The sequence below is a fragment of the Antechinus flavipes genome, chromosome 4 (genome assembly GCF_016432865.1).
Source record: "Antechinus flavipes isolate AdamAnt ecotype Samford, QLD, Australia chromosome 4, AdamAnt_v2, whole genome shotgun sequence".
Classification (NCBI taxonomy): Eukaryota; Metazoa; Chordata; class Mammalia; order Dasyuromorphia; family Dasyuridae; genus Antechinus; species Antechinus flavipes.
The window spans coordinates 160,285,359-160,303,793 of NC_067401.1; the positions used below are offsets into that span (position 1 = coordinate 160,285,359).

At 33.8% G+C, this 18,435-nt stretch overlaps 1 protein-coding gene across 1 annotated transcript in view; it reads left to right on the top strand.

The window, feature by feature from the left end:
* Positions 1–18,435, top strand: part of PRKCA (protein kinase C alpha) — a 481,956-nt gene that overhangs the window by 453,709 nt on the left and 9,812 nt on the right. The window contains exons 14-16 of the mRNA XM_051995254.1: positions 3,111–3,191; positions 12,622–12,729; positions 14,161–14,301. Coding sequence (XP_051851214.1) covers positions 3,111–3,191; positions 12,622–12,729; positions 14,161–14,301 — 330 coding nt within the window. The remainder of the gene's footprint in view (positions 1–3,110; positions 3,192–12,621; positions 12,730–14,160; positions 14,302–18,435) is intronic.

Below are 18,435 nucleotides of genomic sequence, written 5' to 3' on the forward strand. Positions count from 1 at the left end.
AAAACTTTTTCTACCCTTCCGCTCCCTTCAGTGTATTTCCCTTGTTAAAATATTTGAATATTTGATTTGTTCCTAATTACATATAAAAAACAATTTTACAATTTTGCGTTCCAAATTCTCTCTCCCCCTTCTTCACCTCCCCTCATTGAAAAAGCAAGCAATTTAGTAAATATTATATATGTACAGTCATGTAAAACATATTTCCATATTAGTCATGTTTCAAAAGGAATTGTATACTATTCTTCTTACTGTTCCTTGAGTATAACACCATGTTCTAACTCTGCACCTTCCACTGACTGTCCTCCATACCTAAAAAGCTTTCCTTCCCTACCTCCATCTCTTGGCTTCTTTCAAGATTCATCATAAATCCTACCTTCTAAAGATGTCCCCCCTCCCTTCTACTCTGTCCTCCCACTAATGCCTTTCCTCAGATATTACCTTCTATTTACTATTTATATACTGTGCTTGTGTACACTACATAGTGTACATACATATATAGTAAATGGAGGATAATATACATATACATATACATTTTGCAAATTGTACTCCCTGCATTAAAATGTAAGCTCCTTGAGGAAAGGGGCTATTTTACTTTTTATATCCCCAGTGCTTAGAATGATGCTTGCCACATAGTAAGTGCTTAAATGTTTCTTAATGAATTGATTAGTTTTTTTCTTTGTAGAGAGCTTTGGGCTGGTTAGATCCATAAATTTATAACAGCTAAACTTAGAATAAAAGTACATTTTCTTTTTTGAACGTTGCTATGGTAATATTAAACCTTGTCTTTTCATACTCAGAAACCTTTTTCAAAAATGAATTATAAGACATAATCTACCTCTTTCTGAGGAAACCCTTAGAAATCTGGTATGACCATGAAAATTATATATTACATTTGCTATTCAACATTCTCATTACCTGTCAGGTTTTAGAATGTTTTGTTTCAGTCTCACAGATGCAAGCTTACAATGACCTTCTTGAATAAAGTGGAAAGAGATGGAAAGCAACAATTTGTTTAATAAAACTTGTCACATTTTATTTTTTTGTGTTAAACTCATGAAACACTGTGTATTATTGTGTGGTGACCATCAAGAGAACAGCCCCAAGCTAAGAAATTCAGTCCTATTAGATTTGTTAAGGAATAATGAATTCCATTGCCATTAGTCTCTTAATTAAGTTCCATTTTCATAAGGTTATTTTACATGCTCTAATTGCAAATTTACCAATGACAAAGAAAAGCACTTATAAATAAGTCAAACATTGTCTTAACATTATCCTGCAGTCTTTCTGGGTAGAGCAAGAATATGGATGATCTCACTGATAGTGAAATGATACCAAAAAAAAAAAAAAAAAAAAAAAGATTACAATCAAATTTGGTTCATAGATGATTAAGATAGAACCTGCTGCTCTGTCACAAGAAGTGACATCTTTTTCCTTATTGGTTTCTGTACTTGTTAATTTCCTCTTAAAGAAATAAGTGTTAACAAAATAGAATCTGAAATTTATTCTTTTTTTTTTTCTTCTTACATCTATCTGGTTAAGCCTTTGTTATTTCATTTTTCTCCGAATTCTACACAGAAATACTTTGAATCAATTATTTAAACAGACATAGACTAGATATAGAGAAAGTGATGTAATTATAGTAAGACTTCTTGAATCCATCCTTTGGACATTTGGGAATATTAGGAAGGTTAATAATACTTGATAAGATTAAAAACTTTTTCCATGTAATTGGGGGAAATAATACTAAGAATAAATCAAGGAACTAACTTCAAAAATAACACAATGGATGCATTGAGACTAATAGTATTATTTTTCTCTTTGCATAGAATACATGAAGAGATTGAATCCCTTGCTTTTTGTTTTGTTTTGTTTTTTTCATAATACCTAAGAACTTAAGTGTCACCTCTAATATTAAAGCAATTATTTTGGGAGATTACACATTGATTCTCATTATGTTGGATTCCTTCTTCATATATAGTCATCTGTTTTTGGCATTTCTCTCCTCCCTCTCTCTCTCTCTCTCTTTCTCTCTCTCTCTCTCTCTCTCTCTGTTTGTCTGTCTCTCTCATGTCTCACTCCCTCTCTTTCATGTCTCTCTCCTCTTTCTCTCTCTCTTTTTTCCTTCTCATTTTTTCCTTCTTTCCTTTTTCTCTGCTTTTCTCCCTCCTTTCTTTTCCCCCCCAATACTTTGAGAATGAGTTTGATTTTTGGAAAAAGCAAAATGTCATTCAGAGAGAAATCTGTTGTAGATAACAAAGATAACATGTCATTTATATTCAAAGAGGAAGTGTCAACAATAACAAAAAAAATTTCCTTATGAGGCACATGAACTAGTGTTATGGGTTTCCTTTTATTGTCCTGCCTCGGTTTCCCCAATTGTTCTATCTCAATTTCTCTGAATTGTTCTGCCTCAATCCCCTGGTTGCAACCCCCCTTCCTGACCATTAGGACTAACCAACCAATTAGGGTTGGGAACCCTGACCATTAGCATTCCATAGAGCCATAAATTGCAAATGAATTACTAGGAGATATACTTTCATATTTCTAAGTTCCAGATTTTCTGTCTCTAGGTCATTACCCCCTTCACTCCCAGTTTATCAGAATTTATGGTCCTCATCCCCCACCCTGTCAGAACCAGATTGATGGTCCGTTTTTGGAAATTCCCACCATTTACCAGCGTTCTGTCCTTTGCCTTTGTCTTCCCTGATCTTAGAGCTATATATAAATCATTGGAATCTCACATTTGATGCTGATACTGAATGCTTTAAGATATCAGGCCTCGGACCAAAATCTCTCCCTCTCAGAAACCCAAATAAAATATTAAAAATTCTCTAATCTTTATCTTGCCTCAGTTTCTCCAGCATTACAGGGGCAGTTCCCAAAGAATTCCAAATATGTTCTAAACAAAGATGGTATCAATGGAATTAATGTATGAACCTTAAAAGAGTCTACTAGAAAGGCAGTATTGCTTTATGCATGTAAATTCAAAAACAGTCACAACAAAACCAATTTTATGACATAACAGTTGCATCTCTAATGTGTGTGTGCTGCAATGGTTTTCTGTACAAATTACTGATTAATAACTAAATTACCAATTTGTCTCCACACAGATCATTGCTTATCAGCCGTATGGAAAATCTGTGGACTGGTGGGCCTATGGTGTCCTGTTATATGAAATGTTAGCTGGACAGGTAATGATTCATTACATTATGTAATTGATTTTATGTGGTATGCTAAAAAAGTATTTCTATATTACAGATAATTACACAACTTCCTATGAAATAGCAGCAGGACATAGCTATTCTGGATTGAGACCGATAAGTGACTGACTTGTATGATTTCTTTTTAAGAACAGAAATTCCCTTTACTAAAAATAAAATGGAGGTAGCATGGAGTAGTATGGGGGTTCTTCACTATTTTTTGTCATAATCCCTTGGACAGTTTGTTCAAGCTTATAAATCCTTTCTTAGAATAATGTTTTTAAATGTATAACATAAAATACATAGGATTACAAAGGAAATAAATTGTATCAAAATACAATTTATGGAAGAATCCTAGAAAGTTAATGCCAGTTTAGCTAAAATTGGCAAGTAGAAAAAGAGAAATCAATGATGGCTCAGCATAGCTCTTTACTAATAGACACCTCTTTCTGACTCTGTATTTTTGTCTTGTACTTTTTTAGAGAAATATCCTATGGAAGACCTACTATGGGTTAGTTTACTTATAGAAGGTTGTTTCTATGTAGTGTGAAGACCTGGCTTTGTGAGGCATAACTGGGTCACAAGGATCATTTCCTTCAATTTTTTTTTACCTTTTTCAGTAGAAATGCTTATCTCAGGATGAGTACCTGAAATTAAAGGAGGTTCTCACAAATAGGAAAAAATTGAAACCACCCAGGTCTTGTATCAGTGTATTAGCTATGGAAAGTCTGCACCAAAATAATCCTTGCTTCCTCTGCCATACAATTTGACCATGTGAATCATGCAATACTTTACCCTTCAATAGCTCTGCTGAACATGAAAATCTAAATAATTCTGATTGTTCTCTGTGACACAGCTTGAATATTAAAAGTCCTGGACCCCAAAAAACAAGCTCATTGTTCTTTAGGAATCACATTTGCATAAACTAACAAATGATGCTATTTGACTAGGGGAAAAAAAGGAAGAAGAAAAGACCAAAGGTCCTTTAACAAATGGATTAAATCTTTATTGGCCAGAAAAGTACTGCTATGATGCTACACCCAAATTGTCCATCTTCCTTTTTTTAAAAATCACTTTCACTTGATATTTTTCTAAGATTTTTTCACAATAAAAATTTTTAAGGAGTATTTAAAATGCACTTCTTTAAGGTTGTCATCTTAATAAATAGCGGGTTTACACAAGTCACTTAATATCTCTGACTTTTAGTTAACTCATCTGTAAAATGGGCATAATAATAATTACCCCCTCCCACAAAATTGATGTATTTCAAAATAAGGAAACATATGTAAAATGTTTTGCAAACCTTAAAACACTAAATAAATTCTAGCTATTATCTTTAATATTGTCATAATTATTGAACTAACTGGTTGGTCTTAGTCAATATTTCTATAAAACTGTCCTTTTTTATTCAGTCCCTGCCTCAGTCACTGTACAAGAGCATACTCAATTCATCCAAGGCAGTGAATCCTCACTTGGATTTTTCTTAAGTTTTCTCTTTAATTATTTCTTTCTCAAAGTAGAGCTGATTTTACATATTGGTTATAGCAATAGTTGAGAATATTTTCCATCCAGTAATGAGATGAGCCAAACCAGTTCCAATGGAGCAGTAATGAACTGAACCAGCTACGCCCAGCAAAAGAACTCTGGGAGATGACTAAGAACCATTACATTGAATTCCCAATCCCTATATTTTTGCCTGCCTGAATTTTGAATTTCCTTCACAGGCTAATTGTACAATATTTCAGTCTGATTCTTTTTGTACAGCAAAATAACTGTTTGATCATGTATATTTATTGTGTATCTAATTTATACTTTAATATATTTACCATCTACTGGTCATCCTGCCATCTAGGGGAGGGGGTGGGGGGGAGGAGGGGAAAACTTGGAACAAAAGGTTTGGCAATTGTCAATGCTGTAAAATTACCCATATGTATAACTTGTAAATAAAAGGCTATTAAAAAGAGAGAGAATATTTTCCATCCCTACATCCCAATGTATGCTGCCTCTGGCACTGAGCCACCTGGGAGCATTTTGTCACCAATTAGTTGCTAGTGTTCTTTAACCTGAGGAGCCCCCTGTAGCCAGTCCAGCTAGTCCCCCACAGTGGGACTAGAAGTTAACCCAGGTTCTAATGGTACTACTCTACCCAAGTAGAGGTTTCCAGGCTAGAAAATGGAAGTAGAGGAGCAGCTAGGTGGCGCAGTGGATAGAGCACCAGCACTCAGGAGGACCTGAGTTTGAATCTGGTCTCAAACACTTAACACTTCCTAGCTGTGTGACCCTGGGCAAGTGACTTAACCCCAATTGCCTCAGCAAAAAAAAAAAAAAGGAAGTACATAGAGTGTGAATCGGCTCCATACCTGACAACTTCTGCTATGTAGCAGGGCCTTTATAAGTCAGCTTATAATTGGAGGCAGGTGGGACTCCGCCTGGCCACTGCAACTTTGACATTACTAGATGCAGAATTAGTGCTACAACCAGAGCACAGGGCAGAGTGACAATTTAGACTCTTAAATATCATTTTGCTCTATTTGGTGAGGATGGTGATGGTAGTGATGGTGGTGATGATGATAATAAACTAAATTTATAAAATAGGTCACCTTTTACCCTATGACCATCTGAGACATAATCAACACTTTTTAAGCACTGCTAGGTTCTGAGCTACAAAAGACAAAAATGAATTAATTCCTTTTCTTGAAGCTTCCATTCTGCTGAGAATGGAACTGGCATTTATATATAGCTCTTAAAATTTTGAAAGGTGCCTAAAGGTACATAATCTTATTTGTTTGTTGCTACTACTCTGAACTATTGCTCTAAAATTTTGCTACTATTACTCTAAAATTTTACAAGTGAGGAAATTGAGACTGAGAGAAGTTAATTGATTTTCATAAATCAATATAGTAAATATCTGAGGTATAATTGAAACTCAAGTCTTCCTTACTTTTAAGTCTACTTTTCTCACCACTGGCCATCTAACTGTCACTCATCTATGATCTCATTAATTTCTTTCCTCTAACAATGCAGATCTCAACCCATCTATTTCCTCCCACCTCATGCGACTGTCATCCATATTCTCCCTATAGAAAATCTATCTACCACATTGAAGGCCTTTCTTAGTTTCCCCTGAAACAAGGATGTTGGCAGAATTCTGCAACAAACAACAAACTACTTACCCATATTTTCTACTAGGAATTCCTTGTGATCCTTCACTCTTTTTCTGCTTTGGAATTATTTGCTGTTTATATGCAGAAACTTTTTCATACTCACCAAGTAACTCCCCATTGCTTTCTCTGTGATGTTCACTTTGAATTCTTTGGAGGCATTTTTACTCCATGATTCATAAGGATAAGCAAGAATAATAATATTGAAAAATGGGCCTTTATTTCATGGAAAGTTTGGGGGTCATTCGTGGAACTTTGTAATTTCTTAAAAGTTATCAAGCCTATTCCCCTTTTGTTCAAGGGTGTGTGTGTGTGTGTGTGTGTGTGTGTGTGTGTGTGTGTGCGCGCGCGCGCCATGGACAAGCTATTTAGTAAATCTATTCAAATATATGTAGAAATCTAAGCAAAAGACATCCTTCCAATTGATATTTTTCATGTAGATAAATGACCAAACTCCTTTGAGTGATAACATCTCCTCCAGGAAGCTCTGTAGTATTCTGAGGTTTAATATCTGGAGGACCACAATATTCACAACCAATCCCTCCTTGACCTGAATTCAGAATATAATTTCCTCTATCATAGAGATGAACATTTTGGACAGTATAAATGTTCCTGTTCTATGCTTTGCCTCATGTTTATTATTATCATAAGGAGAGGGTTATTTCTATAATTATATCTTCCAAGGAATCTTGAATGATTTTGATTGTAGAAGCAGGAGATACCTTAATGTAAAAGATTCTGTAAAATGGCATTTTATTCTACAAAATCAAATTAGTATTTGTAAACAAAAAGTAATAATAAAATGGGATCTTATAGTTGCTAAATCTTTCCATTAATGGTGAAATCATACTGAATGTCATTTGCAAAATTCTACATGTTCCCTAATAATAACTTTATCAAGAATAGTCTCAATTAGTATATAGATCGGGGCTTTTTAAACATTTTCCACTCACAACCCCCTTTTTGCCCAAGAAATTTTACGTGACCCTAGATATATAGGTAACTAAAACAGGTATACATATCAAACATTTGCTGATAATAAATCATAAAGAAATTTATTTTTTAAATGTCATTTAATATACATATAATTTTACCATTTATTTAAGATGAAAACAAATCTGCATCCTAATGAGATGAATTGCTTGTTTGTTTTAACACAAAGAATTAAGCTTGGTGGAATATTTGATACTTTTTGCTCTTGTCAAATTTTTGCTAACCCCACATTCAGTTAAGTGACCCCATATGGAGTCTTGATCCACAACTTAAGCAGCTTTGGTTTGAATGACTCATAAAAGATTTTGTATAAATAAGAGAGGAAGCATATGAGTTGTTAATTATTGGCATCAATCACTATCAGTATTAATTCTTTCCCCACATTTTAAGTTTCTTCTCTTATCCTTTGGGATAAGGGAATATTCTCATATACCTTCTGGAAGAACGTCCTCATAATTATGCTGCTTCCAGCACAGTTTTCCTCTAGATATTTTTCATCCTGTCCAGCAGCTTTTCCTGTTTTGTTATCTTTAGTGCCCTTTTTACCTCCTCTATAAGCAGCTCAAGGATTGATATTATAATTCAAGTATAGTTTTTCCATTGTCCTTAATGGAAAAACAATTTTTAATCTTATTTTAAAATTTTTTTATCATTTTTCCTTCTGTAGCTATCCCCCTTTTATTTCATCTTCGAATGCCTTTGGGATGATTTTATTTAGTTAAATATCTTGCCAAGTTTTCTTTAAATTGGCTTTACGATCCACTGCTTTTCTCTGCTTTCTGAAACAACACTGGTCATACAGGTATAGAATAAATATGTGAAACTTAAGATAAAAATGTAATTTTTAAAATAAAAGTTTAAAAATGTAATAATTGGGGGAGATGCTAGTATTTGGAGAATCAGTGGAAAACATATAGGAACTGGTGTTTGAGCTGTGTCTTAAAAATACTTAGGGATTTGGGAAGGAAGAGAAATGGAGTATGGCCAGTGCAAAAGCACAGAAATATATGATAGCTTCCATATACAAAGAACAAATAGAAGTTCTGATCAACTGATCATAGAGAATAAGAAGAGGATTAATATATAATTAAGTTGGAAACAAAGGTTCATGCCAAGTTATAACTATTCTGCAAGCAATAAGGAACTATCTATACTTAAAAATCACTTTTGCTGCAGAGTGGAGGATGAACTGGGGAGAAATGGGAAAAGATTTGAGGCAGAGAAACCAATTAGGCAGCCATTGCAATACTGAGGTCCACAATTAAAGTGATGATTTGAGAATAGGAAAAAAAAAGGAGATTAGATGTAAGAAACGTTGTAGAGGTAGAAATAGCAAGATTTATCAAAGGATTTGATATGTGGGTTAAGGGCTAATGAGGAGTTGAAAATTTTGAAGTTGTAAGTATAGAAGAGTAGAAGAATGAAAGGACTTGAGGGAAATTTGATAATCAGTTTTGTTTTAAGGGTGTTTCAATTTAAGATATTTTAATGGATATAGTTTTAATAGCAGTTGGTTGATGTGGATGGAGCTTAGGAGAATCAGACTAGCTCTATAGATTTATGAATCATCTTTATAGAGATGATAATTGAATATATGTAAACTAATAGTCATAGAGAGAAAATAGAGAGAAGAAGATGTCCTAGGATAGAACACTGAGGTACATTCATGTTTTTTTTGTTTGTTTTATTTTGTTTTGCTGAGGCAATTGGGGTTCAGTGACTTGCCCAGGATTGTAAAGCTAGGAAGTGTTAAGTGATCCGGATTTGAACTCAGGTCCTCCTGACTTCAGGGCTAGGGCTCTATCCACTGTGCCACCTAGCTGCCCTATACATTAATGTTTAAGGGACATGATATGAAGGTCAATAAGGGAACCCATGAAAGATCATCAAACATATAGAAGAAAAAACAAGAGAAAATGGAGTCATGAAGACCCAGAGAAGAATGAGCAATAGCAGAAAGACAATCAATACTGCCAAATGAGAGGGACATTGAGGATAGGGAATAATATCTTTAGTTTGAAATTTCAAGACCACTGATAACTTTGGAGAGAGCAGTTTCAGTTGAATGATAAGATTGGAAGTCAAATTACTATGGATTAAGGAATAAGTGAAAAAGTAACAATTAGAAGATGGAATATCATTTGTGAGGAACCACAATGAGGACTAGTTTGATTCAGCATAATTTATTGAGGGGGTAAAGTATAAGAAAACAGTAAAGATGAGATTGAGCAAAATTGTGAAGAGTTTTAAATGTCAAATAGGATTTTACATTTGATTTTGGAGAATAAGAAGGTGACAGAGTCAGATCTGCTTTTCAAAAATCACTTTGGCAGCTGAGTAGAAAATGAGCTGAAACAGAAAAAGATTTGTAACAAGATGATGAATTAGGTTGTTATTGTAATTGTCCACACAAAAGGTGATTGATAGCTGTGGACAGATGTTGTGAGAATGAAAATTACAAGATTTTGAAAAGAGATTGGATATATGGATATATGGAAGATATCAGTCTTATAAGCCTGCACACTTGAAAGGATGTTTCTTCAACAGTAGTAGGAAAGTTAGTAAGAAGGATGACTTTAAGGGAGAAGAGAATATTACATGGATGGGAAAAGAAGCCATAATCACCTGTCATCTCTCTCTCTAGTCTAGAAGGCAGTAAGAATATTATTTTTAACTTAACATTTGCTATTTCAGAAATGATTGGGTATATTAAATGCTATTCAGTATGAGGCTTACCTTTAACTACTCTGAGTAAAGAAGCACATGACACAGGTAGGTGCCCTTCACCAAAAAATGTTCTCCAAAAGAAAGTCATTCCTTAAATCAAGAAGATAAGTGAGGGAGTGGGGCACAGATACAATGGATCAGATTTATTCTGAATGTTGAGTTTTTTCATGGCTTTATCCGAAGAAAAATAACTGAGAAAAGTTAAGAGTCTGTTCTCTGTCACAGCCCTTGATTTTATTAACTATAGATTTCTATCATGTGAACTAATCCAATATGTGATTATTATTATTATTATACATGGTCTTATATTTTGCCCCCTGAATTGAAATAGTCTGTGTGTCTCTGTGCCTTGCAGAGTAAAAATTAGATACTGGGATAGATTAATTGATGTCCCAGGGTGCTGATGAGAAAAGTATAGAGGAGACCATCTTGACACTTCATCTTGTCCTAAGTTTTATTTATATGTAATGACTACCCAGAGTGTAGTGCCTCTTACCATTTAATATAGAAAGTGGAAATTCCGACTCACTCTTTAGGCTGGCCATGCACTTCAGTCTCATCTCACACTGACAGGTCTGGTTTCCCAATGAAGATTACATTCACACTCTCGGAGGTAATCCTATTGTAAATCCAATCTCCTTATTGGTTTTTATAGCTTTCCCACTGCCACTAGTGTAGTTACATTTGTACATAATTAGTTACTCACAGTTGACACATTTAGCTCTTAAACTTAGTCCTTTATTAACACTAAAACAAAAAAATAATAATAATGATGCCATCATAGATCATTAAAAAGAGATTCAGAAATAATAGAAACATATGTACTCATATCTGTGGGAAAAAATGGGCACATACTTACAGATAATTGATGGGGAAGCCCTTGGGAGAGGAAAACCTAGGTGTTCAAAGTAAGTCTAAACTACAGATTTTGACGGCATTAGTCCATTTAGAAATTTTAACAACTACTTATCTGCTAGCTATTCCACTTTTAATCCTCTAGTTGGGCAAATCCTGTCCTCTTTATTCTCAAATCAATGAATCATTTAAAAGTTCTTTCAACTAACAATCAACATTAAAATGACATTAAGAAATCATTACTATTTAAACTAGAGAAATGCATAGCTCAACAAGCTGGCTGTCTCAGGGGAAAGCATACAACCATATTCACTAACCAGGATGTTATATTGTCCAATTATGTATAATCACTTCTTTGTGAACAACAAAGCAACTATAAATCCTATCCTTCCTTTATTCCCCTTTTCCTTTGCCCTCACAGAGGGCAACAAAGAACAATAACCCCTTCTCAAAAATCATCTTTCTCAATACCCTATGTCACTGATGATATAAAAGTTTCTTCTATGAAATCAAGTCCTTCCCTTCATCTTCCAAATAGTCACATGATTTTTCGTTTTGTGATTTGACATTAGCAAAATAAATGACTTTATTTTTGGAGAGAATCAATCTTTTGGTTTCATAGATATAAAATTCTCAGTAAGGAATCTTTGTCGATGCCAATTGCATTTGCTTTGATATTTTTGGATGTGTTCTTTTAGCCTTTTTGTGTCATAGATCATTTTTGGCCACCCAGTAAAACTTATAGACCCATTCTCAGAGTAATATATTTTTTTAAATAATTTTTTATTGATAGAACGCATGCCAGGGTAATTTTTACAGCATTATCCCTTGCATTCATTTCTGTTCCGATTTTACCCCTCCCTCCCTCCACCCCTTCCCCGAGATGGCAAGAGTCCTTTACATGTTGAATGGGTTGCAGTATATCCTAGATACAATATATGTGTGCAGAACCAAACAGTTTTCAGAGTAATATTTTTAAATACATAAAATTAAATACATCTTGAAGCCCCATCTTCTGGGCTTAGATTCCAGTCCTTGATTTACTCCACCCTACTTTTTTCTTAACCTTTATTAGCAACTGATGATTATAATGATGATGATGATGATGATGATAGCAGCAATGTCATTCTAACTATGAAAAATTCAGAGTTAGAATAAGAGAGCAGGGATTTTGGCAAGTCAATATAGGAGTCTTTTATTGGCCATTCCTTAAGACATCCCTTAAATTAGAACATGTAATTATCTATATGTATCTCTTAATTCAATTGAAAGTATTCCTGTTCTAAAAATGAATTACTGAGGTGAATAGAGAGGGTTCCTCCCTACTGTAACCTAAATTTTATCATAATTAGTTTGTTTGACATGTGGTTACAAGATAAATGGATTAATTATATTTTATTTGCAAATCATTAAAAAGTATTAACCAAAAATGGTTTTCCCTGCAGATTGTTTTTGGTTGCCTGGGGTAAGATAATTAAAGAGACAAAGGGGAAAAGTTCTGTACACCATCAATCTAATTAAAGATAATCAAATAAACCCTTAAGCTAACTAGAGGTAACTTTGAAGCCTGTGATGTGAATAGAAGCACACTGAGCTCTTCCCTGTCAAAGAAGCCATTTATTAACAATGTTAATGAATTAATTATTCTAAATCCTTTCACATCTTTGCTGCTTTCTGTTGAATAGCCTCCATTTGATGGTGAAGATGAGGATGAACTCTTCCAGTCCATAATGGAACACAATGTTTCCTATCCAAAATCATTGTCCAAAGAGGCTGTTTCCATCTGCAAAGGAGTAAGTAGAACTTGTTTACTTAGCAGAAGCTGCTTATGATCATAACCTAAAGGAAGTAGCTATACTGAATTGTTTCAACCCAAACCAACATTTGTGAATTGAAGGATCCATACCCCTCTTCTACCACTGTTCTGGATTAGAATCTGAAATGTTTGACACTTAAGTTTAATAGTGATTATTATAAATCTTTCCAAGTGCAGTATAATTACCAGTTATTATTATTATTAGCCTCTACTCACCAATCTCTTTATGACTTCATTCCCTGAAACTTCTTCCATACTCCTGAACTCAAGCACTTTTTATATAGCAGTATAACTGGATTCTCTGTATAGGGAGGGAAAAAGCATACTTTTAAAAATTTTATTTGCAATGCTAACACTTTCTAGACAATAAAACCACAAATGAAGCTGTGATTTATTGTAATTGCCTTTTTGCAAAGTGCAAATGCTCACAATGAAAAAATTGACATTCTCACAAATCTGTTAAAGGTGACTCTAGAATACCTTTGATTAGAATCCTGTGAAATCAACCCTCTATTGTTACTTGGCTAATTTTGTTCATTAATTAGTTTGACTTCAGAAATATTTCTTCATATAAATTTCCTCATACTAGTTTACAGATGAATGAGAAATACAATCACAGTCAATGAGGTGGAACAGATACATTTTGATAAACCTCTAGGTATGTTCATTCATTCTTTCAATACCATGTGTAGAGTATCTCTAGGTGAGTGGTTCTATAATCAATACAGAGAGAAAAATGCAACAACTATCAGATTACTGATAGCAAGGACTGGATATTATTCAACTTATCCAGTAATAATGATAAATTGAATTGAATTATTAGTAACTTCTGCCCTAAAAAAGTCTCAAGACCATTGTTATATCAAAGCTTCACAGTGGGACAGATTAATAGAAATTATCTCTGCAATTTTTTTTTACATATGTTCATACAATTCTGGAGATTTTGGTCCAGTTCAAAAATAAGCAATGCATACATAGAAACAAGCACACACATGCCAACATCACAAATTTTACAAACAAATTGCTTAGAGCATCATAGTGCTTTGAAAAAACAAGCTCTAGTTAACTAATTCTGGTACAACCAGTGTTAGGATGGCCAAGAATATGGTGGCAAGGAACAATGAGTGCCAGAAGATAGAAGGAAAATGAAAAGAAAAAGTTGAAAATAAAAAGAAATTTGATAAAATTGATGCTAGAGGCAAATTACCATTTAAATCTTCCATGACATTTCCCAGAACTTGCCCTGTATTATCATCATGAAAATTATGATGGAAATAATATTATAGTACAAATTAACTTATTTATTCAATTTGGGAGAAGGAGGGAATGGAATAAAGAAAAGGAAAGTTTATTCACTAGAATTCCCCTTTTCTCTCTCTCTCTCTCTTTTTTTTTTGTTGTTGTCTAGCTAATGACAAAGCACCCTGCAAAACGCCTGGGCTGTGGGTCTGAGGGAGAAAGGGACATCAGAGAACATGCATTTTTCAGAAGAATTGACTGGGAGAAACTGGAGAACAGAGAGATCCAACCACCATTTAAACCTAAAGTGGTAAGTAAAGAAAGAAAAGCTTATTTTGGGGGGGCGGGGGAGCATGAGTGTGAAGTCACATTTCCCTGGACAGAAATAAAAGATGATTTAGCAGCCCCAGAACAAAGAAAATAACCAACATTTTCTTCTGCCCTATTTCCTTCTGCAGACTCACCCAATTTTATTATATGGTTTCATGTAATCAAAATTGCTGTTCACTTTAGGATGGAAAAATTGATCTGGCTCCAAATATTGTTTTATGGTCCTATTGTTCTTATATAGAAAAATGACTTGAGTCAAGCAAGGATTGATTTAACTCCCATAATTTCATATTGAACATGAGATTTAATACTATGGCTTGCTTACTGGTAGGTAAGAGTGATATTTCTGACCATTTTTAAAGTGTTTAATATGATCAGAAAAACAAGTCCTGACTAGTAGTGTTTTCTTTTGTTCCCACCTAATAAATCCCCAAATTTACCATAATTATATCATAATGTCCTCATATTTTATTTTCTCATTCATTCCTGAACATACTTACTTCAGCTGTTATTTCCAGACTTAACATCTTAATTAGTTTTGTGTGTGCTAGTTATTCCATTAACTAGTTTTCTGACTACTGGCTTCAAATTATATTTGATTTTGAGTTTCTTTTATTTAACACACTTTTTATTTTCACCAAATAACCCTTCCCAAATAATATGAAGACATCCAGATCATCTCTCCATCAATATCTCTAGTAGAGTATCTATTACTTTGGTATTATCTCTGAAGGCTTATAGCCAAAAGACTTCCCCTCAAAATGGAGAATTTGGTTGTTTTGTGTGGTAATCACTAATTGAGCATTGTCTCAGTCAAACTGAGGACTGTTAAAGACCTTCACTTAAAAAGGCCAAGGGTGATCTCTGATCATACTGATTTATATCTGACCACTGGATCTAGATGGTTCTGCAGGAGAAACTGAGGCAGGTGACCCTCCATAGACCTCACTTAAATCTAATTTACTTGCATGTCATAGCATTATTTCCCTGATATCATGGTCCTCTTAGAGAAAGAAAGACAAAGAATAATTACCTCTCTACCAGCTAACAGCTCATTTTCCTTATTTAATTCTCATTCTGAGCTCATAAACAGAGATATGTTCTGAGATTTCTACATTAATTACCAAGACTACAACATGTTTCTCATTATTGAAACAATTTGTTCTGAATCCCCAACCCAAATTATTAAATATTTGTTTCATTAGCTATACTTTTTCCTTCATAAACATTTTCTCATCTCTTCAAACCCATTATTTCTTAGCCTTAAGTAAAAATATCAAGATTACCAACTTTACTATTTATTAACAGTATAAAAAACAGAATAAGAATTTGTTAGCACAGTGCTAAACACTTCACAAATATCTTATTTGATTTTCACAATAACCTGCTAGGTAGATGCTATTATCTGCGTCTCAATAGGTAGGAAATTAGAGATAAACAGAGGTTAAGTGACTTGACCAGATCATACAGCAAGTGTTTAAGACAGGATCTGAAGTCAGGTCTTCCTGATTTCAGGCCCATTTCTCTACTGACCTTGCCACCTTGCCATCTCTAGAAAGGACCACAAAGCTGCCTCATTCTTGGAGAATGTCAGTTAAGCCCATCATAATCCAAGAATCCATTGCCTTTTAAAGATATGTTAACCATAGTTATATTTTCTAAAGGAGAGAATATTAAAGTTATATGCTTTTATACTTTTTAAAATAAAGCCATTTTTAAAAATGTAGACTAGAAACTATTTCAACAGCTTCATTTTACAGATGCTGAATTTGAAATCCAAAGAGTAAAAATGACTAATTCAGTGACAGAATTCTTCTTAACATCCCTAATTCTACCAGTAGATTCCAATGAATTAGAATCTGATTTGAGTAAAGATATCAACTGAAATGCCTCAATGCTCAAAATTTAACAAATAATATCATTTAAAATTCATTGAGAAAATTCCAAAATGCCTAGACCCTGAAAAGTACAAATAAAGTTATTCCAGGAGTCAAAATTTTCCTTGCTGCAAATATGCTTTGTTCTCTATGGCTAGATTTTTTGTTTGTTTGTTTGTTTTTTTTTTTTGTTTTTTGCTGAGGCAATTGAGATAAAGTGACTTGCCCAGGATCATACAGCTAGGAAGTGTTAAGTGTCTGAGGTCAAATTTGAACTCAAGTCCTCCTGACTTCAGGACTAGTTCTCTATCTACTGTGCCATCTAGCTGCCCTTGACTAGATTGTTTTTTAAAAAATTATTTCTTGTCAATAGACTGTTCATTTTCAGAAATTGGAGATATAAGCATCCATTTATTCTTTTTGTGAAATGTCATTCTAAAAAAATATTATCTTGGAAATAAACTATTTCATACTTTTTGTCATTTAAATTCTTATGTCAGGTTATTACTGCAGTAAGCTAATTAAAATTATTTTTAAAATAGACTATAATCTGAGAGGGATATTTATCCTTTCATTTGACCCACAAAGAAAAAAAAATGGAGTGTGGTATTTTATATTTAAATTGTATTAAATCATTTGCCAAGGTGAGGAATAATTTCATAATTGTAAAAAAAAAAAACAAGTTAATTTTAAAATAAATAATTTTAAGAAAATTCTGGGAAGATGGTGCATTAGATCAAAAAACTTTCAGCAATCTGAATTTCCTCCACAGAAAAAAAGACTGAATTTTGCTTCAGAGGGAATGGAGAGCAGAGGAAATAAACAAAAATCAAGGCAAAGCAATTGTTTTCCTAAAACACCTCAGGAAACACCTGCTAGGACAAAGGTTCAGGCATGAGTAAAGTGCAAACACTTCCAGGCCAGCTCTATGGAGTCCCTGCCTTACAAACTTTTATTTTATGTGTGGTATAGGTGGTCTGGAAGCTGATTAAGAGAAGATCGAAGGACTTTTCATGACCAAGGGATGCAAGCACAAATGTGCTGACCAGAGGTGTCCCCGATTGGGCTGCCACTGCCAGGGAGAAGGAGCTACTAAACTTAGTGAGTGCGGTAGCAAAGAGGCAGGGACCCTGCTGCCTATGGGCAGTTGCAGAAGAGCAGAGTCCCTAGTTTCATTTCCAGGGAAGCTAGAACAGATGTCGCTTGCAACCACTGGAAGGATTGTAGGAATGAAAATCATTTGCAGGACAGTGTGATCAGGAATGGGACAGGACAGCCCCAGAAAATAACAGTAAGAAGAACCTGAACTTTGAGACATTAATCCCCTATGGGGATTAATGGGACTAGAATTTGATCACATTAATGCTAAAAAATAAATAAATAAATAAAACATAAACATAAATAAAAATGAACAAGCAAAGGAAAAAGAACCCAATCATAAATAGCTACTATGGGAATAAAAATCTAGGTTCATATTCAGATGAGGATAATGAAGCTAAAAAAGCGATTCCTTTCTCAATGAGAAATGTCAAATGATCTCAAGTACAAAAAGATTTCTTAGGAGAACTGTTAAAAAAGAATTTTAATAATCAAAATAGGGAGATCAAAGAAAAATTATTTTTAAAAAAAGAACAATCAAAAAAATCAAGAAAATTATGAAAAGAAAGTCAACCAGCTTGAAATAAAGAACCAAAAACTTAAAGAAGAAAATAATTCCTTGAAAACTAGAATCAGACAAAAGGAAGGTAATGATCCCTTGAGACACAGGAAAATAATAAAACAAAACCAAAAGAATAAAAATAGAAATGATAAAATATTTCATCATAAAAACAATTGATCTGGAGAAGAGATGGAGAAGGAAAAATATAAGAATAATCAGACTCCCTGACAATTATGATTTTAAAAAGTCTTGATACTATACTACAAAAAATTATCAAGGAAAATTGCCCTGAAGTTCTAGGACAAGAAGACAAGCAGAAAGGGCATGGGGGGGGGGGGGAAGAGGGGAATCTACCAATCACTACCTGAAAGAGATCCCAGGAGAAAAACTTACAGGAACATCATAGCCAAGTTTTCAAAGTTCACAGGTTAAGGAGAAAATACTGAAAGCAACAAGGGAAAAAAAAAAAACTTAAAACACTACAATAAAATTACACAGACCTCACAGTTACTACATTAAAGAACCATAGGTCTTGCAATAATATATTCAGTAGAATAAAAATTCTGTGGTTATGATC